This window comes from Pseudophryne corroboree, chromosome 6 (assembly GCF_028390025.1).
Source record: "Pseudophryne corroboree isolate aPseCor3 chromosome 6, aPseCor3.hap2, whole genome shotgun sequence".
NCBI lineage: Eukaryota > Metazoa > Chordata > Amphibia > Anura > Myobatrachidae > Pseudophryne > Pseudophryne corroboree.
This window is the reverse complement of record NC_086449.1, coordinates 560,303,056-560,328,040: the sequence shown is the minus strand read 5'-3', so window position 1 is coordinate 560,328,040 and position 24,985 is coordinate 560,303,056. Positions and strand designations below refer to the sequence as shown.

Genomic DNA, 24,985 nt, shown 5'->3' with positions numbered 1-24,985 from the left:
ACATGCCCCCCAGCAGTGCCAGATGCACGACATGCCCCCCAGCAGTGCCAGATGCACATGACATGCCCCCCAGCAGTGCCAGATGCACATGACATGCCCCCCAGCAGTGCCAGATAGCTAAATGCCCCCCACAGTGCCAGATAGCTAAATGCCCCCCACAGTGCCAGATAGCTAAATGCCCCCCACAGTGCCAGATACATTAATGCCCCAGAGTGCCAGAAATGCCCCCACAGTGCCAGATACATTAATGCTCCCCACAGTGCCAGATACATTAATGCCCCCCACAGTGCCAGATATGCCCCCACAGTGCCAGCTACATTAATGCCCCCACAGTTCCAGAAATGCCCCCACAGTGCCAGATACATTAATGCCCCCACAGTGCCAGATACATTAATGCCCCCCACAGTGCCAGATAAATGCCCCCACAGTGCCAGATAAATGCCCCCACAGTGCCAGATAAATGCCCCCACAGTGCCAGATACATTAATGCCCCCATAGTGCCAGATAAATGCCCCCCACAGTGCCAGATAAATGCCCCCACAGTGCCAGATAAATGCCCCCACAGTGCCAGATACAGTAATGCCCCCCACAGTGCCAGATAAATGCCCCCAGAGTGCCAGATACATTAATGCCCCCATAGTGCCAGATAAATGCCCCCCCACAGTGCCAGATAAATGCCCCCACAGTGCCAGATAAATGCCCCCACAGTGCCAGATACATTAATGCCCCCATAGTGCCAGATAAATGCCCCCCACAGTGCCAGATAAATGCCCCCACAGTGCCAGATAAATGCCCCCACAGTGCCAGATACAGTAATGCCCCCCACAGTGCCAGATAAATGCCCCCAGAGTGCCAGATACATTAATGCCCCCACAGTGTGAGATAAATGCCCCCCACAGTGCCAGATAAATGCCCCCCACAGTGCCAGATACATTAATGCCCCCACAGTGCCAGATAGACACGACATGCCCCCCAGCAGTGCCAGATAGACATGACATGCCCCCCAGCAGTGCAGATAGACATGACATGCCCCCCAGCAGTGCCAGAGACACGACATGCCCCCCAGCAGTGCCAGATGCACACGACATGCCCCCCCAGCAGTGCCAAATGCACATGACTTGCCCCCCAGCAGTGCCAGATAGCTAAATGCCCCCCACAGTGTCAGATAGCTAAATGCCCCCACAGTGCCAGATAGCTAAATGCCCCCCCACAGTGCCAGATATGCCCCCACAGTGCCAGATACATTAATGCCCCCACAGTGCCAGAAATGCCCCCACAGTGCCAGATACATTAATGCCCCCCACAGTGCCAGATACATTAATGCCCCCCACAGTGCCAGATATGCCCCCACAGTGCCAGATACATTAATGCCCCCACAGTGCCAGGTATGCCCCCACAGTGCCAGATACATTAATGCCCCCACAGTTCCAGAAATGCCCCCACAGTGCCAGATACATTAATGCCCCCCACAGTGCCAGATACATTAATGCCCCCCACAGTGCCAGATATGCCCCCACAGTGCCAGATACATTAATTCCCCCACAGTGCCAGATATGCCCCCACAGTGCCAGATACATTAATGCCCCCACAGTGCCAGAAATGCCCCCACAGTGCCAGATAAATTAATGCCCCCACAGTGCCAGATAGACACGACATGCCCCCCAGCAGTGCCAGATAGACATGACATGCCCCCCAGCAGTGCCAGATAGACATGACATGCCCCCCAGCAGTGCCAGAGACACGACATGCCCCCCAGCAGTGCCAGATGCACACGACATGCCCCCCCAGCAGTGCCAAATACACATGACTTGCCCCCCAGCAGTGCCAGATAGCTAAATGCCCCCCACAGTGTCAGATAGCTAAATGCCCCCACAGTGCCAGATAGCTAAATGCCCCCCCACAGTGCCAGATATGCCCCCACAGTGCCAGATACATTAATGCCCCCACAGTGCCAGAAATGCCCCCACAGTGCCAGATACATTAATGCCCCCCACAGTGCCAGATACATTAATGCCCCCCACAGTGCCAGATATGCCCCCACAGTGCCAGATACATTAATGCCCCCACAGTGCCAGATATGCCCCCACAGTGCCAGATACATTAATGCCCCCACAGTTCCAGAAATGCCCCCACAGTGCCAGATACATTAATGCCCCCCACAGTGCCAGATACATTAATGCCCCCCACAGTGCCAGATATGCCCCCACAGTGCCAGATACATTAATTCCCCCACAGTGCCAGATATGCCCCCACAGTGCCAGATACATTAATGCCCCCACAGTGCCAGAAATGCCCCCACAGTGCCAGATAAATTAATGCCCCCACAGTGCCAGATAAATGCCCCCCACAGTGCCAGATAAATGCCCCCACAGTGCCAGATAAATGCCCCCACAGTGCCAGATACATAAATGCCCCCACAGTGCCAGATATGCCCCCACAGTGCCAGATTCATTAATGCCCCCACAGTGCCAGATACATTAATGTCCCCCACAGTGCCAGATAAATGCCTCCACAGTGCCAGATAAATGCCCCCACAGTGCCAGATACATTAATGTCCCCCACAGTGCCAGATAAATGCCCCCACAGTGCCAGATACATTAATGCCCCCACAGTGCCAGATGCATTAATGACCCCACAGTGCCAGAAATGCCCCCACAGTGCCAGATACATTAATGCCCCCACAGTGCCAGATAAATGCCCCCACAGTGCCAGATACATTAATGCCCCCACAGTGCGAGATATGCCCCCACAGTGCCAGATAAATGCCCCCACAGTGCCAGATGCATTAATGACCCCACAGTGCCAGAAATGCCCCCACAGTGCCAGATACATTAATGCCCCTACAGTGCCAGATACATTAATGTCCCCCACAGTGCCAGATAAATGCCCCCACAGTGCCAGATACATTAATGCCCCCCACAGTGCCACATATGCCCCCAGAGTACCAGCTGCAGATCAGGCCGTGATGTCTGTGCGAGCCGGTGCCTGAAAGTGAACTGTGCACGCTGTGCGGCGCCGGTGTCTGACATCAGATGCCGGCGCTGCATAGCGCGCGCACATCACTTTACAGAGAGGAGGCGGCGCAGCCCGCAGGCTACAGGACAGGGCCGGCTCCAGGCTCCGACATGGCGGCGCCAGCGTGCGGCGCTCTTTAAGGGTGGCGCCCTGCGCGGCCGCTCGAGTCGAACATGCCTCAAGCCGGCCCTGCTTGAGATGCCATATAATCTATTCAATGTCACTTGCAATTGCTCTTTAAAGTAAGGGCTAAAGATTTTCTAAAGTGGTTTTGTGAACTGAGACAGGAATTATGCATGGAATGAAGTCTACACATTTACTTTTTTATATAGGGAAAGGGCCCTAGACTGCACACCCTAACTACTAGTAATGAGAGGTGCTTGCTTGCTTACTGAGACCTGTAGTGCCACACACAAAGAGAACGAGTGCAAGTGCACTATTCAAACATTACTAAATCAAATAATAATACATTTTGCAATAAATTTTGTAATATGAGGCATTTCGCATAATAATGGGCAAAATGACATTTATTTATTTTCTCATATTAACTTACCCTGTGTGTCCTTCATTTTCAGTTGATGGCGAACATCTCAGATTATCAAAGAATTCCACTCAAAACCAAGAAAGGGTCGAGTCTTTATGCTTCCATACAGGTTTAATAATGCTTTGTGTATTTCAATGAAATAGAATTATATCATAAAGCTGAATCTTACATACTCTAATTACATGACTTCATAATTTTCCATTGCAGAAACAGAAATACTTGATAAAATCAACAAGAATAAATTGTCCAAAGCCATCTTCCTGATGCAGAAGGCTGTACTTTTTATTAAGGAACTAAACTGTTCTCCCAATAAGCTCTTAGAGGTATTGTTGAGATTTATTTACTTTATATTACTGTATATTAAAATTACTTGTGTCAATGCTGTTTAGTGTATATGTATGTTTTTGTAATTGTCCATGATTCCTATTTTTATATACATTTTTTTCCCTCTAATTTTGGGAGGATCTTTTCTATAACTGTGTTATGTACAACACCATATACATTTGATACTTAGATATTCCCCTATAATATCAAATTCCATCTTTAAAATATCACAGAAATAATAATGTATGCCTTGCTATGAAATCCCACCATGAATAAGTCCTTAGACCAGTGACCCTGGGGTGCCTCAGGGTACTTTCAGGGGTGCCTTGGATTGGTGGTCCAGGACCAATTCAAATTATTTATGGTCAATGAAATAGGCAAAACCAGTGCTAGTGTCTTCCAATCATAAAATTTGTGGACAAAGAGAAGTGAATCCTGTCCCTCACCATATAACTGAACCTAAGGATGACATATAAACACGGTTTACTTAATTTAATATATTTTTCTGAATTTCTCAATTAAAAACTTTTGGCCTAGGGGGTGCCGTGAAAACAATTCTGATACTCTAGGGTGCCAGGACTCAAAAAAGTTTGGGAACCACTGCCTTAGACTGTGTTTGTCAACTAAATTTACTATGTTTGAAGGACAGTTTCCTTGCATTGCATTGAATTACCTTTCCATTGTACTTCATTGGTAGGATTCACAGAAACTGATTCAGCAAGCTGAAGTTGAGGAAAATGCGGTCTACTTATCTTGTATCAAACAACCAGAGACACAAGCTGGCAAAGTGACTGTGCCTCCTCCACCCATTTTACTTTGCAGAACAGAAAATTTGATGGTGTTTAAACCAGCTCCATTTAAATCCAATATTACGGTAATTTAGTATATGAACAAAGTGTATAGCTGTCTGTGGATTGTATTTTATTTTGTCTAAAGTTTTAATTTTATCTATGCTTTAAGGTTTAGTTTACCATTTGCATTGCATTCATTATTCCATGTAGCTTTCTCATTAGTGATCTAGAAGTGCAACAAATGCCTTGTTATGACTTACATTTTGATGTTTTAAAATTCTATGTAGGTGGCTTGGTACTGTATATTTGGACAAAGTGTAACAGGCCCCAACTTAAAAGCAAGGTTAAATGATCATCATCTTCCAGGAACTGGAGAAGAGGTAAAATACTTTATAACTTTGCTGTTTTCTTCCTTTTAGTGCATGAATGTGTACTGAATTCAAAACAGCCATATTCAAAACAGAACAGACTTTGAAGTGTAAGGGATTGTTGCAGATTTCTATTTTAGGGACAGATTTATTAAGCCTGGTGAAGTGATAAAGTGGAAGGTGATAAAGCACCAGCCAATCAGCTCCTAACTTCTATGTTACAGGCTGGGTTTGAAAAATGACAGCTGACTGGCTGGTGCGTTATCACCTTCCACTTTATCACTTCACATGGCTTATTAAATCTGCCCCGTGTCTCTGAAAAAGCTGTAGAAAAGCAAAAAAAATTAAGCAAACCCAGAAAAACCTCTTTGTAGGTATGTCTTTATGTATGGAATTTTCTGCTATTATCTGAAACTAACCCTATCACATCATAGTGATTCCATGAGGTCACAATGCGTTAGAGAAAATCACTGTGGAATGTGGATCAGTGCTGACTCACACTTGCCAATATTTCTCTGTCATCCACGAGGGGACACTAGAGACACTGGGGTTAAGTGAATGGAGTCAGAGCCTTGCCACCAAACAGTGCACATTATTTTGCGAGTGCCCAGTGGATCTGGGCATTCTCTCCGATGGCTGTGTTAGACAGCCAAAGCTTTTCTTTTTGTTATCTATGTGAACCCCTAAGTCTTATTCCAGTACAGAATCCCCTAATATTACCCCATTTAGTATGTAGGTGTTATTTTTGGTCTTGCCCCCACAGTGCATTACCTTACACTTGTCTGTGTTGAATCTCATTCTCCATTTTGCTGCCCATGCTTCCAGTTTAGTTAAGTCATTCTGAAGAGACTCCGCATCCCCCTCCATATTTATAACCTTACACAATTTGGTATCGTCTACGAAAATTGATACCATGCTCTCTAGACCTACTGTTAGGTCGTTGATGAAAATGTTGAACAAAAGTGGTCCAAGTACAGACCCTTGTGGCACACCACTTAGTAGTTTAGTCCAATTTGAAAATGATCCATTGACCACAACGCGCTTCTCCCTATTATCTAACCAATTACTGACCCAAGTGCATATTGTGCTCCCTAGCCCTATTTCTTGTAGCTTGTAGATAAGACGCATGTGTGGTACAGTGTCGAAAGCTTTGGCAAAGTCTAAAAAGATTATATCCACCTCCTTACCCTGATCCAGGTTCGCACTTATTGTTTCATAAAAGCCAAGCAAGTTGGTCTGACATGATCTGTCCTTCACAAATCCATGTTGGTTCCTTTTAATGACCTTATTTGCTTCAAGGAACTTTTGAATACTGTCCCTTAGAATACCTTCCAATACTTTCCCCACTATAGATGTAAGACTAACTGGTCTATAATTACCTGGTTCAGCTTTGCTCCCCTTTTTAAATATCGGCACTACTTCCGCTATAAGCCAGTCTTTGGGAACCATACCCGATTTAACCGAATCCATGAAGATCAAAAATAGAGGTCTTGCTAGTTCAGCATGCAGCTCCATAAGAACCCTCGGGTGAATTCCATCGGGACCAGGTGACTTATTAATCTTTATCTTTTTTAATCGGTCACAGACTACCTCCTCACATTAATAAGCATTTAGCAGTGGGACCTTATCTTTGTTGAGATTTTGTGTTAGACCCAGCATTTGGTCCTCTCTGGTAAATACCGTTGAAAAAAACTTGTTTAGTTTGTTTGCTATGTCTTTATCATATTTGATTAAGACTCCCCTCTTATCCTTTAAAGGGCCTATATGCTCCTTCTTTAGTCTCTTGCTGTTGATGTACTTAAAATAAATTTTGGGATTCGCTTTGCTTTCCTTTGCTACTGAGGGGGCAGAAGCAGAACCAACTTCCTCAGAGTTTCATGGCTCTGTTTCTGGCTGACAGGACACCATTAGCTCCTGAAGGGAACTGAACGCTAGCCGTGTCTAGATGCTCACTCCCACAGCACGCCATCACCCCCCTCACAGAGCCAGAAGTCAGAAGACAGGTGAGTATGAGAAGAATGATCTTAAATCAAGTAAGTGACGGCTGAGGTGCGGCGCGGCTGGCGGGGGCGCAGCGCGCCATTGCTGCCCACACACACAGGCACTGCAGGGTGCAGGGCGCGGGGGGGGGGGCGCCCTGGGCACCCAGAAAAATACCTAAAACTGGCTAAAAGGGGCATAAAATGACGCTGGCACAGCCCTACCCCCGCCAGCATAAATATTGTCATGGATACTGAGGGGCGGAGCTTCTTCCTCAGGCAGCCAGCACACTACTCAGCACCATTTTCTCTCTCTCCTCAGAGCTGCAGAGAACACGCTGGTTCTCTCCTCCACTTCTGACAAGTACAGGGTGCTATAAAGGGGGGGGGGGGGGGCACAAAGCGATTGTGGTGAATTTGATAGTGTATATTACTATTAAAAAGCGCTTTTGGGCTGTGGACATACTGTGTTCACAGGCAATACTGGCGCTGGGTTTGTGAACTGGCTGCTCTTATCCTGTGTCCCTCTGACAGATTTTACTGTGGGTCTGTCCCCAAAATAAGTCCCAGTGTGTCTGTGAGTGTGGTGTACACGTGTGAGGCATGTCTGAGGCAGGGAGTTCCTCCCCGGAGGAAGCCATTTTAGAGACACAGAGTTGTATTGTGGTGGCGCTACTGGCACACCAAGAACCTGCATGGGTGAAAGAGCTACGTGACAGTATGCATCTGATTAACCATAGATTAGATAAGTCTGAATCTAAGGCTGCATGCTGGAGAAAACCTGTGGAAGATGTGATTTTTCAGGATGCTGTTATTCCTTATGCGGGCGGCCCCTCTGGGTCACATAAGAGCCCATTTGCAAATGTTGTAAACACTGATACCGACACGGATTCTGAATCTTGTGTCGACAATAGTGAATCCAGAGAGATAGATCATAAATTGGCAAAAAGTATACAATATATGATTGTGGCTATAAGGAACGTGTTGGAGGTTACAGAAAGCACTCCTGTACCTCAGGAGAAAGCTTATTTATGTAAGGAAAAGAAATCCAAAGTCACGTTCCCTCCTTCACACAAACTAAATGCTCTGTTTGAAGGGATGTGGGTGAATCCTGATAAAAAAAATTGTATTCCCAAAAGGATTCACATAGCTTATCCTTTCCCGGTTGAAGACAAGAAAAAATGGGAGTCACCCCCTGTGTTAGACAGTGCACTTTCCAGGTTGACAAAGAAGGTAATTCTCCCTGCTCCTGGCATGGCTTCTCTTAAAGAGTCGGCAGACCGCAAAATGGAAATGACATTGAAATCCATTTATGTTACCAATGGTACACTGCTCAGGCCCACTATTGCCTGCGCATGGGTGAGTCGCGCTATTGAAAAATGGTCAGAAAGCGTGTCATCAGAATAAAGATGAGATACTCCTTAAGTTAGGGAATATCAAGGACGCTGCCGCCTACATGCTGAAGCAATGAAGGATATTGGACTTTTGAGTTCACAAGCCGCTACCATGGCAGTATCGGCTAGGCGGGCGTTATGGATTCGCCAGTGGAACACGGATGCAGATTCCAAAAGAAACATGGAGGCTCTCCCATATAAAGGTGAGGCCTTATTTGGCGATGGCCTGGATGCGTTAGTCTCGGCGGCTACCGCAGGTAAGTCAACATTTTTGCCCTCTGCGCCTGCATCGGCAAAAAAGACCTATCACCCGCAAATGCAGTCCTTTCGGCCCAATAAATACAAAAAGGCGAGGTTCCCCCTTCTTTGCAGGAAGGGGAAGGGGAAAGAAGCCCACACCGGCTCCAGGTTCCCAAGAGCAGAAGTCTACCCCTAATTCTGCCAAATCCCCAGCATGACGCTGGAACTCCCTTGCGGGAGGCCGCTCGGGTGGGGGTACGTCTCAAACTCTTCAGCCAGGATTGGATTCTGTCTGGCCTGGATCCCTGGGTGTTGCAAAAAGTATCACAGGGATACAAACTAGAGTTTCAAGACGTTCCCCCATGCCGATTTTTCAAATCGAACTAGCCAGCTTCTCCGCCAGAGAGAGAAGCAGTAACAGCGGCAATCCAAAAATTATGTCAAGACCAGGTTATAGTCCTGGTACCGTTGTCACAACAAGGGATGGGTTTTTATTCAAGCCTCTTTGTTGTCCTGAAGCCGGACGGCTCGGTCAGACCAATCCTAAATCTAAAAGATCTGAATTTCTTCCTGAAAAGGTTCAAGTTCAAGATGGAATCACTTCGGGCGGTGATTGCCAGTCTGGAGGAGGGGGACTACTTAGTGTCGGTGGACATAAAGGATGCTTACCTGCATGTTCCCATTTATCCTCCTCACCAGGCTTATCTGAGATTCGCGATTCAGGATTGCCATTTCCAATTCCAGACGTTACCTTTCGGTCTCTTCATGGCGCCGAGGGTATTCACCAAGGCGATGGCGGAGATGATGGTCCTCCTCCGTCAGAAAGGAGTCAATATTATCCCTTATCTGGACGACCTCCTGATAAAGGCGAGATCCAGGGAGCAGTTATTATAAAACATATCCCTCTCGCTGTCAATACTCCAACAACACGGGTGGATCATAAATTACCCAAAGTCACAGTTGGAACCGACGACAAGGTTGTCTTTCCTCAGGATGATTCTCAGGGTTCTGTCCTTGGACCCCTTCTGTTCTCCCTGTACACCTCTTCCCTGGGTGCGCTCATTAACTCATTTGGCCTTCAATACCACCTCTATGCTGATGACACACAACTCTACCTCTCATCTCCTGATCTGTCCTCCTCTGTCCTCTCTCAGGTTTTCAGCTGCCTCTCCGCAATCTCCTCCTGGATGTCTGAACGCTCTCTAAAGCTCAACATGGACAAAACTGAACTCATCATCTTCCCCCCATCCAGAGCAACACCCCCGACCAATATCTCCATCATTGTTGACAACGCCACCATCTCCCCCGTTCCCAAACTCCACTGCTTGGGCGTCACTCTTGACTCCTCCCTCTCCTTTGCACCCCACATCCAAGCTCTGGCACAATCCTGTCGTTTCCAGCTACCCAACATTGCTCGTATCAGGCCATATCTCTCCCAGAGTGCAACTAAACTCATCATCCACTCACTAGTCATCTCACGACTTGACTACTGCAATGTTCTCCTCACTGGCCTCGCTTGCTCCCATCTTGCTCCCCTCCAATCTGTCCTGAACCCCGCAGCTAGACTTATCTTCCTCTCCCGCCGCACCACATCTGCCACTCCCCTTCGACAAAATCTACACTGGCTCCCATTCCCCTACAGAATCCTCTTCAAACTCCTCACCCTCACATACAAGGCCATCTCTAATTCCACTGCTCCCTACATCTCCAACAGGAGGTTCCCTTCATACTCCCTCCCGCCCCCTACGGTCGACTAATGACCGTCGCCTCTCCACCGCCCTGGTCACTGCTTCCCATGCACGAGTTCAGGATTTTGCCCGTGCTGCACCCCTTCAGTGGAACGCACTCCCCCGCTCCATTAGACTCTCCCCAACCTTGCAAAGCTTCAAACGGGCACTAAAAACCCACCTATTCATCAAAGCATACCCTCCCGATGCATAACCCAGTGCTGAAGCCGCGCCTCCATCCCCCTGCCTCATGCCGTGAACATCTCAGCTTTGCTTGCATACTGCCATCAGGCTACCTCCCACTTGCCTGCACCTCTTGTCATCTGTCTGTCGCCCCTCCCCACTAGATTGCTAGCTCTTCAGAGCAGGGCCCTCTTTCCTCTTGTTATCTAAGCCCTCGTCTCGACACATTTCACTCACAGCTCTCCCCTACTCAATGACCATCTTTATCCTGCTAGTAAAGGCTCATCTCCATCTATGGCCACCAGCCTCTAGTAGTACGATGATCACTCCATCAATACTTACATCTTAGCTGTATTATGTCTTGAGAACGTGTGGTGCTCTGTTACCTGTACTCTATTTCTGTTATTTATTTACTGTAATGCTATGTTTTGTCTCCCTGTACTGTCCTTTGTACGGTGCTGCAAAACACATGTGACGCCTTATAAATAAAATGTAATAATAATAATAATAATAATAATAATAATAATTCTGGACACAGAAGTTCAGAGAGTATTTCTTCCTCTGGAAATCCAGAAAATGGCAAAACAGATATTGAAACCATCAAGTGTGTCGATCCATCAGTGCATTCGGTTGTTGGGGAAGATGGTGGCGGCCTACGAGGCCATACAGTTTGGCAGGTTCCATGCCAGAGTATTCCAGTGGGACCTGTTGGACAAGTGGTCGGGGTCACACCTACACATGCACAGAAAGATAGTCCTGTCGTCAAAAACCAGGATTTCGCTCCTGTGGTGGTTGCACAGCTCTCACCTGCTAGACGGACGCAGGTTCGGGATTCAGGACTGGGTCCTAGTAACCACGGATGCAAGTCTCCGAGGCTGGGGAGCAGTCTCTCTGGGAGAAAACTTCCAGGGACGTTGGTCACAACAGGAAGCCTGCCTTCACATAAACGTTCTGGAGCTAAGAGCCATTTACAACGGCCTTCAACAAGCGGTACATCTTCTTCAAGACTGTCCAATGCAGATCCAGGCGGACAATGTAACAGCAGTCGCATACGTAAACAGGCAGGGCGGAACGAAAAGCAGAGCGGCAATGGCAGAGGCGACAAAAATCCTCCGCTGGGCAGAAAAACATCTACAAGCTCTGTCGGCAATATTCATTCCGGGAGTAGACAACTGGGAAGCAGACTTCCTCAGCAGACAAGATCTCCATCCAGGAGAGTGGGGCCTCCACCAAGTAGTCTTCGCAGAGGTGACAAGTCTTTGGGGAGTTCCTCAAATAGACATGATGGTGTCTCGTCTCAACAAGAAGCTTCAGAGATACTGTTCCAAGTCGAGAGACCCTCAAGCAGTAGCAGTGGATGCACTGGTGACCCAGTGGGTGTTTCTGTCAGTGTATGTTTTCACTCCACTTCCGCTGATCCCAAAAGTACTCAGGATCATAAGAAAGTCAAGGGTTCGAGCAATCTTCATTGCCCCAGATTGGCCAAGAAGGGCTTGGTACCCAGATCTTCAGCAGTTACTCATAGGAGATCTTCGGCCTCTTCCTCCTCGAGAGGACCTGCTGCAGCAGGGGTCGTGTGTGTACCAAGACTTACCGTGGCTACGTTTGACGGCATGGCTGTTGAGCGCCGTATCCTAGCCAGGAAGGGTATTCCTAAGGAGGTCATCCCCACCCTTATTCAGGCCAGAAAGGGAGTAACGTCAAAACATTACCACCGTATTTGGAGAAAATATGTGTCTTGGTGTGAATCCAAGAAAGCTCCTACAGAAGAGTTTCACTTAGGATGTTTTCTCAATTTTTTGCAGGATGGTGTGGAGACGGGCCTACGATTGGGATCAATCAAGGTCCAGTTTTTGGCCTTGTCAGTGTTCTTCCAAAAACAATTGGCCTCTCTTCCAGAGGTTCAGACCTTCGTGAAAGGGGTTCTGCACATCCAGCCTCCATTCGTGCCTCCAGTGGCACCATGGGACCTTAACGTGGTATTGCAGTTCCTTCAATCGGATTGGTTTGAGCCTCTACAAAAGATAGAGTTGAAGTTTCTCACTTGGAAAGTAGTGATGCTTTTGGCATTGGCATCTGCAAGGCGGGTGTCGGAATTGGGGGCCTTGTCTCACAAGAGCCCTTACCTGATTTTCCATGAAGATAGGGCAGAGTTGTGAACACGCCAACATTTTCTTCCAAAGGTGGTTTCTGCTTTTCACATAAGCCAACCTATTGTGGTACCAGTAGTTACTGACACATTCACTGATTCAAAGTCTCTAGATGTGGTTAGAGCTTTGAAAATCTATTTTGCTAGAACAGCTCGTATACGGAAAACAGAGGCTCTGTTTGTCCTGTATGATCTCAACAAGATTGGCTTTCCTGCTTCCAAGCAGACTATTGCACGTTGGTTTAGAAATACGATTCAGCAATCTCATACTACGGCTGGATTGCCGTTACCGACGTTGGTAAAGGCCCACTCCACTAGGAAGGTGGGCTCGTCCTGGGCAGCTGCCCGGGGGGCCTCGGCATTACAACTTTGCCGAGCAGCTACTTGGTCAGGGTCAAACACATTTGCTAAGTTCTACAAGTTTGACACCTTGGCCGATGAGGACCTAAAGTTTGGTCAATCGGTGCTGCAGGGTCATTCGCACTCTCCTGCCCGTACTGGAACTTTGGTATAGACCCCAAGGTCTTGATGTCATCCCCAGCATCCTCTAGGACGTATGAGAAAATAGGATTTTGATAACCTACCGGTAAATCCTTTTCTCCTAGTCCGTAGAGGATGCTGGGCACCCGTCCCAGTGCGTACTTTACCTGCAGTTTAGTTATTACAGTTACACAAGTTGTGTTATCTTGGTTTCAGCATGTTGCTGCAATTAGTTCATGCCTGTTGGCATGTGTTATGTTGAATTCCATGTGTGCGGCATGGTTGAGGGTGTGAGTTGGTAGATATCTCACCACTAGTTAAGTAATTCCTTTCCTTGAAAAGTCAGTCTCCCTGGGCACAGTTCCTACAACTGAGGTCTGGGGGAGGGGCATAGAGGGAGGAGCCAGTTCACACCCAATGAAAAGTCTTTAGAGTGCCCATGTCTCCTGCGGATCCCGTCTATAGCCCATGGTCTTGATGTCATCCCCAGCATCTTCTACGGACTAAGAGAAAAGGATTTACCGGTAGGTTATCCAAATCCTATTTTTAAATGCTCGTCTTTTTTTGTCCATTAATTCCTTTATACTTTTGTTAAACCACATTGGTTTGGGATTTTTATTCCTTTTTTTGCTGCTGGTGGGAATAAATTTGCGAGAATTATTAATTAGCAGTGATTTTAATACATCCCATTTTTCTGTAGTATTTTTTCCTTGATACAGAATTTCCCATTCAATGTCCCTTAACGCTTCCTTCATCATGTCAAAGTTGGCTTTGCTAAAGTTTAGAGTCCTAGTTGAGCCAGTATAGGACTGCTTATGAAAACTGATATTGAATGTGACCATATTGTGGTCGCTGATACCTATGGGCTCTCCCACTTCAATATTTGATACCAATTCACCATTGTTAGTTAATACCAGGTCTAAGATTGCATTTTACCTAGTTGGTTCCTCGATTAATTGAACGAAGTAATTATCATTTAGCGTGTTTAAAAACATATTGCTCCTAGCAGTATCACATTAATTGATTTTCCAGTTTATCTCGGGATAGTTAAAGTCTCCCATCACTACTATGTCTCCTACTCCTGCTGCTCTTTCCATTTGGTTCAGTAACAATTTCTCATCAGACACATTAATACCAGGCGGCCTGTAGCATAACCCCAATAATAACTTCTTTATTCCTTTACCCTCGCATGCAATTTCTACCCATAACGTCTCAATAGTATTTACAGACCCTTCTTTTGAATATCTTCCCGTATAACGAGGTTTTTGAAATGGCTTTACGTAAAGACATACCCCTGTGGTTTCCTGCTGCTTTTAGCGGACAACCGATGTAAAGCATTTTACTTCCTTCTCTCTGTCCCGGGCTCCAGTTCTTTCAGTAGGTGAGTCCAGGAGGAATATGGAGAGGGCCAGATGTTGGCTTCCTCCTTGTTGCCCTCTCTAGACAGGGGCTGCTGCAGGGTACTAAAAATTTTTGATAGTGACTTACTTATGCTGGATACCGGAGAAAGTGTTTCCCTTCTGTGCCTCCTTATTTGTCTTAACTTCCTTGGGACTGCCAGCCATAAAAAGCTCCTCCTCCCAGACAATGCTGCTAGCCCATTCTCTTTCTGCTGTTGCTGTGGGTGAATGTTGGCTGAGAGGTCCTCCTCCTTACACAGTAGGGTGGTAGTTAGCAGGTGGACTGCTTTTGTTTCCAGCTGACCATTTCTTTTGCTCATAGTGTTTGTACAAGACAGGTCGCCTTTTCTTTAGTTTTTATCAGGACAGGGTTGCTTTGCTCTGTGTAATTCACCAAATGTATTCAGGAGGAAAGAATGTAATTCCACCATGTCAGTGGGTGATTCATGGGTGGCTAGGCATAGGGAAGAGGGACTGCACTGTGGAGCAGAGTGGCCAGGTGGTCTTTGGTGCACACCTTTACTAAATTTAATACGTTTCAAACTTTTGCATGAAGGGATGCTACAGTAGGTCTGGACTTTAGGAGATTGAACTGCCCAGGAGTCCTCCTCCCCTTAGGCACTACTTCTGGATGTATCCAGCATCTCCAGTGTCCCCCAGTGGATGAAGAAGAAATCTGATTTTTTTAAACTTTCATAAAATCTTTTCTCCAGTTCCATGAAGGACACTAAACGTTGTGCTCCTTGTTTGGTTGATCTGTGTTGTTTGTTGTGAGTTTGTAAGGATGAGGCACCTGCTCCTCTGCTTCGTATGCTCCGTCTTTTTCTTGGGACTTTGCTAGTAAAAATACTGGGCTCTATTCAGTCAGATGGGATTTCAAGGGAAAGGAGCCAGAGATTTTGAGACAGGGGTTGAAAGTGCCCAGGTTCCTCACTCCACTAATTTATCCCCAGCATCTCCAGTGTCCCCCATGGAATCGGAGAACAGTAGGTACAATAATCCTGATTTCATTATATGGAGTATAACATTATAACAGCCTCTGTGTATTACTTATGTCAGTGTGTTTATTGGCACTTGTTTGTGCTGTGCATTAGAGTCAGTATGAATAAAAAAGACATATATTATGAAGATTTGTATATATTAGTATTGTTAACCAATACTTATACATTTGTTAATATTATCTATATTTTTTACATGCAGGTTCCAGCAAATAGTAACAACTTATTTGTAGTTAAGGGGCTAAAGAAAAATGAGAAATACATATTTGCTGTTGCAGCATATTCAGCAGATGGACGTCTCATTGGAGATATGATCGGAGAATCAACCAAACCAATTCTTGCCTTTCCACCTTTATCAGTGCCTGCAACTTGGGCTTATCTAGCACAGGTATTTTTAGAACACTTTGTGTAGTATTAATATCTTTTCACCCCCTTCCACACCCGTTCTGTTTCTGCCCTCGGGGCGTGGTATCATCATTTCAGCTTGATACCCCCGGGGTAGCAGGGCACCCAACTCTTTACACAAGTACTATGGGCGCGATATGCGTGTAACGGGGATCATTTTAGAAAGGAGCTTGTACATGATATATCATTTGAATACCGCCCTTTATAAATGAACTCATGCACGTGTATGTAAGGCATGCCAGGAATAACTATATATATCGTAGAAGTTTGGCACTCTGGACAAAAGTGTGAGCTCGGGTGCCTTGCTAAAAACATTCATATAGTCTTATATCTTACTTGGTAAGAAAGAGGCAGCACTCCGACTGCGATTCCAATGACCTGTGTTAAATTGTCATATTCATTAAATCAGTCAAGTCAGTCTGATTACTGATTATGAAAATTGAATACACTTCATTGGAATCCACTTTTTGACATTAACTTATACAGCTTAACAAAGGATAACGCTAGATCCGAAACAATGCTTCAGCAACTAAATAAACTAGGGCCTGATTCAGAAAAGTATGCTAATGCAGACCCCGCAGTGGCTTGGAGGCGCTGGGTGGCTTGTTGGCACTGGGGGTCTGCGGGGGCTATTGCTACACAACTGCCTGGACTTGGAGATACTTATCTGCGGTCCCTTTGAGTCTGCCCCTGTTGAAAATGTCCCTCCCAAAATGTTACAGTATTAAGGATTCTAGAGGAGGCGGCAGCCATTTTGGGAGGGACATTTTTTTAATGGAAGCAGGCACGACGGTACCGCAGACTGCAGTGGCTGGGGACCATGGTGGGGGGCCTAAAGCTTTTTGGGTGGGGGAGGGCGCCTAATTTATAGTTATGCCTCTGTTGTGATTGCATTACTTCTGTGGCTGTTTTTCATTGCCAATATATATTCTAACAGTGCTGCGTAACCTCAAGCATATTGAGTAGGGTTGGGGTTTGCAGTACATCGACAAACTCCAGCACCTAGCAAGATTTTGTCTGCCTCTGCAGATTTATATGTCTAATAAGTATTAAATAATAATATATTTTTTTAATCATTTTCATAGAGTGCTTATCTAGTTGGCCACTATAATGTGGCTAAGAAAGCGTGTTCTGCTCTGTGGAATTACTTTGTGTTACCAGCAATTTCTCCACCCGCTACCGCTGACAAATCAGGGAGCAAAGAGGGTATATCCCAAATGAGGTAAATAGTCTATTGTATAAGGCATGTGTTCTTTGGTGAGTGCATGGTGCCGGATTATACCTTGCTGATATGTCCACATTCTGGCCTTTTTGTTAATGTGTAAATGTTAGGATTCATATCATACATATAAAACCATTATCTGCATAGCTTGAAATGTTGGTGAGATCCAACTACAGTAGAGTATATCTATATCTATCTAGCAGCGGGCGGCAGGGCAGGAGGCGGCGCACTGGCACCGCCGGTAATCTCCACCTCTCTTGTGCCCTTTCACTGAGACTCAGGTTCCAGAATGATGCCGCTGCTCATACACTGTTAGTTACTGATGCACAGTGACTGGAGTGCACCAGAGGGAATGGAGAAGGTGAGGCTGCTCCCTTCAGAACTGGCACCCAGGGAGACGACCGACTCCATTGTCTCCGGTACATCCGCCAGATACCTGAATGCTTCTTCAGAAGACAGGCAAACATTCCCATCTCCACAGCTACATCAAGTGGTTGGAATTGTGTAACATGAAAGCTACTAATGTGTACAATCCAGACCCACTGATAGTGTGCTAATGATGAAGCTACATTACTGACATATAGTAGTCAATAAAAAACACAAGTTTCTTATGTTTTCTTATCACACAAAAAAACTTGACATTAGTGTTTAAAGGGCCTTATGTTTGTATGTACTTCCGATGCAGCTGCCAATATTAAAGCTGTGGAATTGCTAATCATCACAAGTGAAGCTGCCGCCCAGAAAAGAAGAGAGACACCCACCGGAGCCATCTCAAACTCCTTTGCAACTACATACACATATGCAGACTATATGCAGCTGGACACGGTGCAGGCACAATGTTTTTGTACATACAGTACAACATAGCAGCTGACGGGATATACACGCCCCAAAAATATACCCCAAAAAATATACACGCCTGTGTATTTACTGCCGCTCCCTGTTACCTCCCCCAAACGGTCTCTTCCTGTCAATCACTCTGCACTAAAAGTGAGAGTGCGATCGCATTAGCACCTTGGCATGTCTCAGTTCAGTCGCGGCACTTGTGCAGTCTGCCAATAATCACTCCATTGCTTGAACATCGGCATTGCATGCAAACATGAATTAGGGCCAAAGCGTGCTTGAAGTTCATATTTATACTACTAAGCAATGCCTTATCATCTTTACAGCTCTATTTTTAGTAAAGTATAACAGGAGATGTTTATACTGTCTAAAAGTATTTGATATGATAAAATTGGGCAAGATCCAAAAACGTTGTGATCTAGCAATTTATTTCTTTTTTCAGTGTTCACCACTTAGACTACAGAAAATGTTATGCTATGATATGTGACATAGAGATACCTGCTATCCACTGTCTTGCTATTGGGTGGTCTTCAGGTTGCCGGGGGCCGGGATCCCGGCGACCACCATACCGGCGCCATAATCCCAACTTCTGGCATACCGACATCTTTTCTCCCTCCCTCCATTTGCGCTCGCCCAGCTGTCGGTATGCCGGCGGTCAGGATTGTGGCGCCGGTATGCTGGTCGCTGGGACCCCGACCGCCGGCAAACCATACTACACCCTTGCTATTATGTTACGTGCTTCTTACAAATGGGACCAAGCGGTGGTTTCCGTGGTGATGGCAATGGCCAGTATAAGACTGCTATGTGCCTGAAAGAATTAGTAATAATTACTTTCAGACTGTGAATCTGTAATAGTTGGTTTGTTATTACGCATTTCTAATATTTCTCAACTTTCCTAGAAACTAGCTATGTAATGAAACTTTCTTTACTTGATTTGCTGTATAGGAATGTAAACACAGCTGCTGATGTTATGTATGTTTTTCCCCATAGTCTGTGCCCTGATGCTATATCAAACTCCTCTCCTATACTGCTGCAACTTTTCCTGGGAAGTATTTTTACACTTAATGATATAAACATAAAGGAGAAAGCTCTTTATTGTGACGCTGTGTGCGATGGAGGGATTCTGCGGAAGGGGCAAGTAAGTAATGAACGTTACTCATGTCCAGTAATTTGCTAAATGTAAATGACACATACAGTACTGTATTATAGGAAATATATTACACAGCTACAGTATCTATTAATTGATTAAGGTCCTGATTCAGAGATGTACACAAACCCGATTTTTTGCAGTTGAGCGATGTACTGTGCATATGTGTCGTGATGGTGTTGCAACGGCAGCCGCAGAGAGGATTTATTCACAAAGTGATTGACAGTTGGACAGTTTGGGGGAGGTAACTTGGGAGTTACAGCAAAAATGCAGGTGTGTCTCTACCGTTTTGAAGGTGTTTTAGGCTGCGACTGCAATCCGGTATGCAGCTACAATGAACTTCGATAATCGGCTGATCTGTGAAGGATACTACACCTTTGTACGTAGCCAGTGGCAAACGCAGGATTTGCATGGGGGGGTTTCCAGAACTGGGTGGAGCCAAGCACGGGGGTGGGCACTGAAGTGACCCAGTATATGCTGGGTCCGTAAAACTAGTGTGTCTGTGTATATATATATATATATATATATATCTACATATATATATACCGTATATACACCTATGTATATATTTATATACATATACACATAGCATATTAAACATGCATATATATATATATATATATATATACACATACAATACACGTATATATACGCATGTATATATATATATCATGTGTGTGTGTTTATATGTATGTATGTATATACATATTTATATATGTATACACAAATTGTACATGGATATATATGTACTATAATTAAAATAAAGTAAACTTTTATTAAGCACTTACAAGTGCCACCAGGAAGAAAGCAGGCTGCAGAGGACGCTGGACAGCCATTAATAATACTCATGCAGAAAAAAAACAAAAAATTTTTTTTATTGGTGGAGGGGGGTTTCTGGGTGCTTGGAACCCCCCCTGGGTGCGCCACTGGTAGCCACTGGGATTTGTAAAGCCGCCAGTGGGCGTCTTAACATATTCAGGCTGCTGCAACAGTTGCGTATGTGTACACAGTCGCTGCTTACGCTTTCCCAGCTGCAAATGCGATACGTACATCTCTGAATCACTACATACCATACTTGATCACAAGTCTAATAGACTCACAAATTTGGGAGTATTCTCCCAGGCTCCTATAAAAGAAGACAACCGTCCTGACCCACCCACTTCTCCAGTGAAGAGTCAGTGATGACACAAATTGCTAAGAATTGTGTCATTGTTGCCGCCTTAGCCGTGGCATAATGTTGCAAATCATGACAGTACACTTCAAGAAAAGGGTTACATTGACGTAGTGCGTCACTATGCTCCTCCCACATGCACAACCTCTCTCTGGAATCTCCCGGAGGGCTGCATGAAAATGTAGGTCACAAGAAAACAACTTCAGACATGGGACTTTTAATGCTCTGAATAGAAAATGTTTGCTTTTATTCACGATAAATTGTAACATTTTTATTTCTTGTATTTGGTATCTGCATTCTACATGGAAACATTAAAAATAAACACTGCATTGCCATGTGGACAAATAATATATGAACATGACTTTATTGTTTGCTGAAAAAATTACGTTTTTTTTTTAACCCCTCCTGCCAGAAGGAGACAAGAAGTTGAGGTAGTGCATAGTGAGGGTATAAAATAACTCATTATGTATCTGAAAAAAACAGTGGTACTTGGCCACTTAATGGTTTGCCTCAATCACTCGCTGCCATGGTGGTTTACACATTTATATTCCCATTCCCGAATAGTGGACATTTTATAACTTTTGGGGGATGAGCATAAAAGTAAATAACAACAAAAACAAATTACTAATAACCATAGTCATTTAATAGAAACTATTTCTAAACATTTTAGAACAACTGAAAAAGAATACCATGCACCTACAAACATAGGAGGTGGATAGAGTCCATCACATCTGACAATCTCAGGTCATTGGTCAATTGATTTGAAAATTGTAGTCCATGGTGGACAGTTTATGTGAAAAATAGACAGGCTTTTTTTGCCACAGTGTTGTAATTGCCTTTAGAAATGTATTCTCGTCATTTCACTTTCATTTTGACTTCACTTTCCCTCCCTATCCACTTACAATCATATTCCACAATTACTCCTAATCTTGTTGTCAAAACACTACATGGGTGAGAGCAAATCAGAACCATATGTCTTTTTAATGCTCCACTGACAGTGTAGGCTGATAAAGTATCGCGCTGTAGCCATTTAAAAATAAATTTTTGCTGGCAATTTTTGCAGAACTCTTAACAACTGTGTTTTAAGGGTATTTTGAAGTCTGAGAAGCAAAAAAGGTCGACAGAATTAGGAGTGAATGGAATAGAACCAAGGAACGCACCGTAGTAATTTCTTGAATACACACACAGGAGGGTTATTATTGAAATAACACACTTGAAGAGTCAAACACAACAGGCAATTTGTAGAGTCAACACTTATGTAATGCACAAAGGGAAATGTATTTATTTCAAATTGATTTGCAATAAAGAGAAAAAAATAGATTATAAAACTCTATTTACATGTAGATTGCTAAACACTTTTGTTTGGATTTTTAAAGAAATACCTGCTCCGCTGAGCAATATGTCTGTCTGTTAACTTTAGATTTGTCGAATAGCTGAATGTGAACGATTGTTGGTGGCTCTTGATGTTAGTACTTTGCTGAGTGATGCCAACTATGCCCTTCAAGCTGTTGTTCAATGCTATGGTCTGATTGCTCCAGTAATCTATCACCGGATCCCTTCTGTTCAAGTAGTGCAGGTAAGCAGAACTTTGCCAACATACTTTCTGACATGATGATAAATACTCACTTCTAAAAATAGCAAATCACTAAAATAAAAGTAATTGAACAACTCGTTATGCCTACTTAGAGTTGAAATTGGACAACTTGAGTACCTACTCGAACTTGAAAGAGCTATTACATTATCAGGGCACTGAACCAACTGAAAGCTGTTGTTCTGAGCAAGATGTCCCAATGTCTTTCTTTCTATTCAAGTTGGCAAATATCCATTGTTTTTACATGCAGACCAGAAACTGTATTATATTGTAGGCTGGTTACATGCTCCTATTTAAGATGCTGGGCCTTTTAGTGCAAGTCAATGCATACAAATACATGTAATATGAATTTATTGCTATTTTTACATAGTACAAGTTGAGTATCCCTTATCCAAAATGCTTGGGACCAGAAGTATTTTGGATATCGGATTTTTCCATATTTTGGAATAATTGCATACAATAATGGGATATCATGGTGATGGGACCTAAGTCTAAGCACAGAATGCATTTATGTTTCATTTACACCTTATACACACAGCCTGAAGGTCATTTTAGCCAATATTTTTAATATCTTTGTGCATTAAACAAAGTGTGTCTACATTCACACGATTCATTACTGTATGTTTCATATACACCTTATACACACAGCCTGAAGGTCATTAATACAATATTTTTAATAACTTTGTGTATTAAACAAAGTTTGTGTACATTGAGCCTTCAGAAAACAAAGGTTTCACTATCTCAGTCTCACTCAAAAAAATCTGTATTTCGGAATATTTGGATATGGAATACTCAACCTGAACTAACTTAATCTCTACAGTTTTGAGTACTCACAGGGGAATCCAGTAAAGTGCGAACAGCTTGTACCCACGAGTAACTGCCGCTGTATGCCATACTTGTGGTACCGCTGGACTCGTGGATTTTTGTTGGGGCTGTGAGCAAAAATGTGTGAGGTCAGCACTAGAAGGGGCTGCAAAGGGGTAAATTTCGGGTGGCGTTGCTGGTGTTTACCCGCTGTCACAGCGATAATTTGCACCCTAATTGGATTCTTCCAAAAGTGGGTATTAACAAATAAACAAAGCTTGTTCACAAGCTACAGTAACAATCCATAGGAAGATATGAGTTTTATAAAGAATGTACCATATTGTATGCAATTGGTCCATATCCATTAATGGTCATACATATGTGTGAGTGCTCTGCTGCACATGCTTTTCTATTGGATGTTGCTTTTTCTATGTCAGTGCATTTAAAGCATGATTTTGTTTTGTTTAAAAAAAAAAAAAGGGGTAGGGGGAATAAAAATTTAAAAGGAAATTTATCCCCCCCCCCACCCTCATTCAGACTACCATAAGTAGATCTCTGGATTCAAAATATTAAATACTCCTTTTGGATTTAAAGAGTCAAGATTCTCACCCTCTACTTGGATCTGCCCCATACTAACAAGCCCGTGTTACTTGCACTAGAACTGGTACTGGGGGTTTCAACTCTGTGTTTTCCCTGTTACTAGTGGGAACCAGCCAGTGATGTTTAACCTGAGGTTATTTTCCACTCTAGCAGGGGGACAAAACACTTGTCACCACCTGTTATAGAGTGGAATCAGTCAGACAGTTTTCAATGATGTTAAGGGGTGCTGCCAGTAGCAACCAAAAACAAAATATACGAAACTGGAGCTGCAAAAGTTGTTTTGTTGTAGGGCAGTAAGATTAAAATATAACATTTATTTATTCAGGGTAAAACATTTTTTACCCTGTTTAAAGTTATATTTTAATATCTAATCTACTTTTGTTGTATATCCAAAAGGTGCAACCTTTTGTAATAGAGATTCTATATTGCTTTAATAGCCCACAAAAACAAGTAGCACTACCACTTAATATTTATAATGAGCACCCATGTTTAATAGAGAGCCATCACAGAGCATTGATAACTCCTATTAGCACCTGCATTTAATAAAGAGCCACCATTTAATATTAACAGCCCCACATCAGCCCTACAGTACATGACATTAATACAACGCCATCCCCCAACACACGCATTGTATTACTAAACTAATGCACTGAGACTGGAGGGAGGTAGGATCAGGGGAAATTTGAGGAAAAATTACTTCACAGACAGGTTAGTGGACAAGTGGAATAGTCTCCCATCAGAGGTGGTAGAGGCTAAAGGAGCGTGCACATGGGGATATTTCCCCAGGGATGTGTGCTGAGCGATCTAGCACTCACGCTCAGCACACATCTCTCCCCCGCTCAGCACACAGCGCAAAATGAGCGACCTGCTAGATTGTGCCTGCATGCATGCCAATCTAGCACCGGCGATAGCTATGCGCGGGTCCGATTATCGCTATCGCTGTAGGGGCATACACACGGAGAGATCTGAGCTGAACTTCTAAGCAATCTAGTCAGACTGCTTAAAATTTAAGCACGGATCTCTCTGTGTGTATCCCCCTTAAGACAGTAGAGCAATGTAAACATGCATGGGATAGACATAAGGATATCCTCACAAAGAAATAAGGATCAAATAAGGTTGGAGAAAAAAAAAATGGTAAAAAAAGGGGCAGCCTTGATGGGCCAAATGGTTCTTATACCTCCGTCACATTCTATGTGTCTGTGGTGGTCATTTCCGAGTTCTTCGCTCGCTAGCAGTTTTTAGCAGCCGTGCAAACGCTATGCCACCTCCCACTGGGAGTGTATTTTAGCTTAGCAGAAGTGCGAACGAAAGGATTGCAGAGTGGCTACAAAGTTTTTTTGTGTAGTTTTAGAGTAGCTCAATACCTATTCAGCGCTTGCGATCACTTCAGACTGTTTAGTTCCTGTTTTGACGTCACAAACACGCCCTGCGTTCGCCCAGCCACGCCTGCGTTTTTCCTGGCACACCTGCGTTTTTTCGAACACTCCCTGTTGACGCCCAGAAACGCCCACTTCATGTCAATCACTCTGCGGCCACCAGTGCGACTGAAAAGCTTTGCTAGACTCTGTGTGAAACTACATCGTTCATTGTAATAGTACGTTGCGCGTGCGCAT

The 24,985-nt window shown here is 44.4% G+C and overlaps 1 protein-coding gene across 3 annotated transcripts in view; it reads left to right on the top strand.

Annotated features, from left to right (window-relative positions):
* The window catches only part of CFAP54 (cilia and flagella associated protein 54), a 736,502-nt gene that overhangs the window by 189,166 nt on the left and 522,351 nt on the right, over positions 1-24,985 (top strand). For all 3 annotated transcript variants that reach the window (XM_063927747.1, XM_063927746.1, XM_063927748.1), the window contains exons 19-26: positions 3,591-3,668; positions 3,767-3,882; positions 4,581-4,757; positions 4,962-5,054; positions 15,795-15,980; positions 17,083-17,219; positions 19,050-19,197; positions 21,798-21,953. In XM_063927747.1, the coding sequence (XP_063783817.1) occupies positions 3,591-3,668; positions 3,767-3,882; positions 4,581-4,757; positions 4,962-5,054; positions 15,795-15,980; positions 17,083-17,219; positions 19,050-19,197; positions 21,798-21,953 (1,091 nt within the window). The remainder of the gene's footprint in view (positions 1-3,590; positions 3,669-3,766; positions 3,883-4,580; positions 4,758-4,961; positions 5,055-15,794; positions 15,981-17,082; positions 17,220-19,049; positions 19,198-21,797; positions 21,954-24,985) is intronic.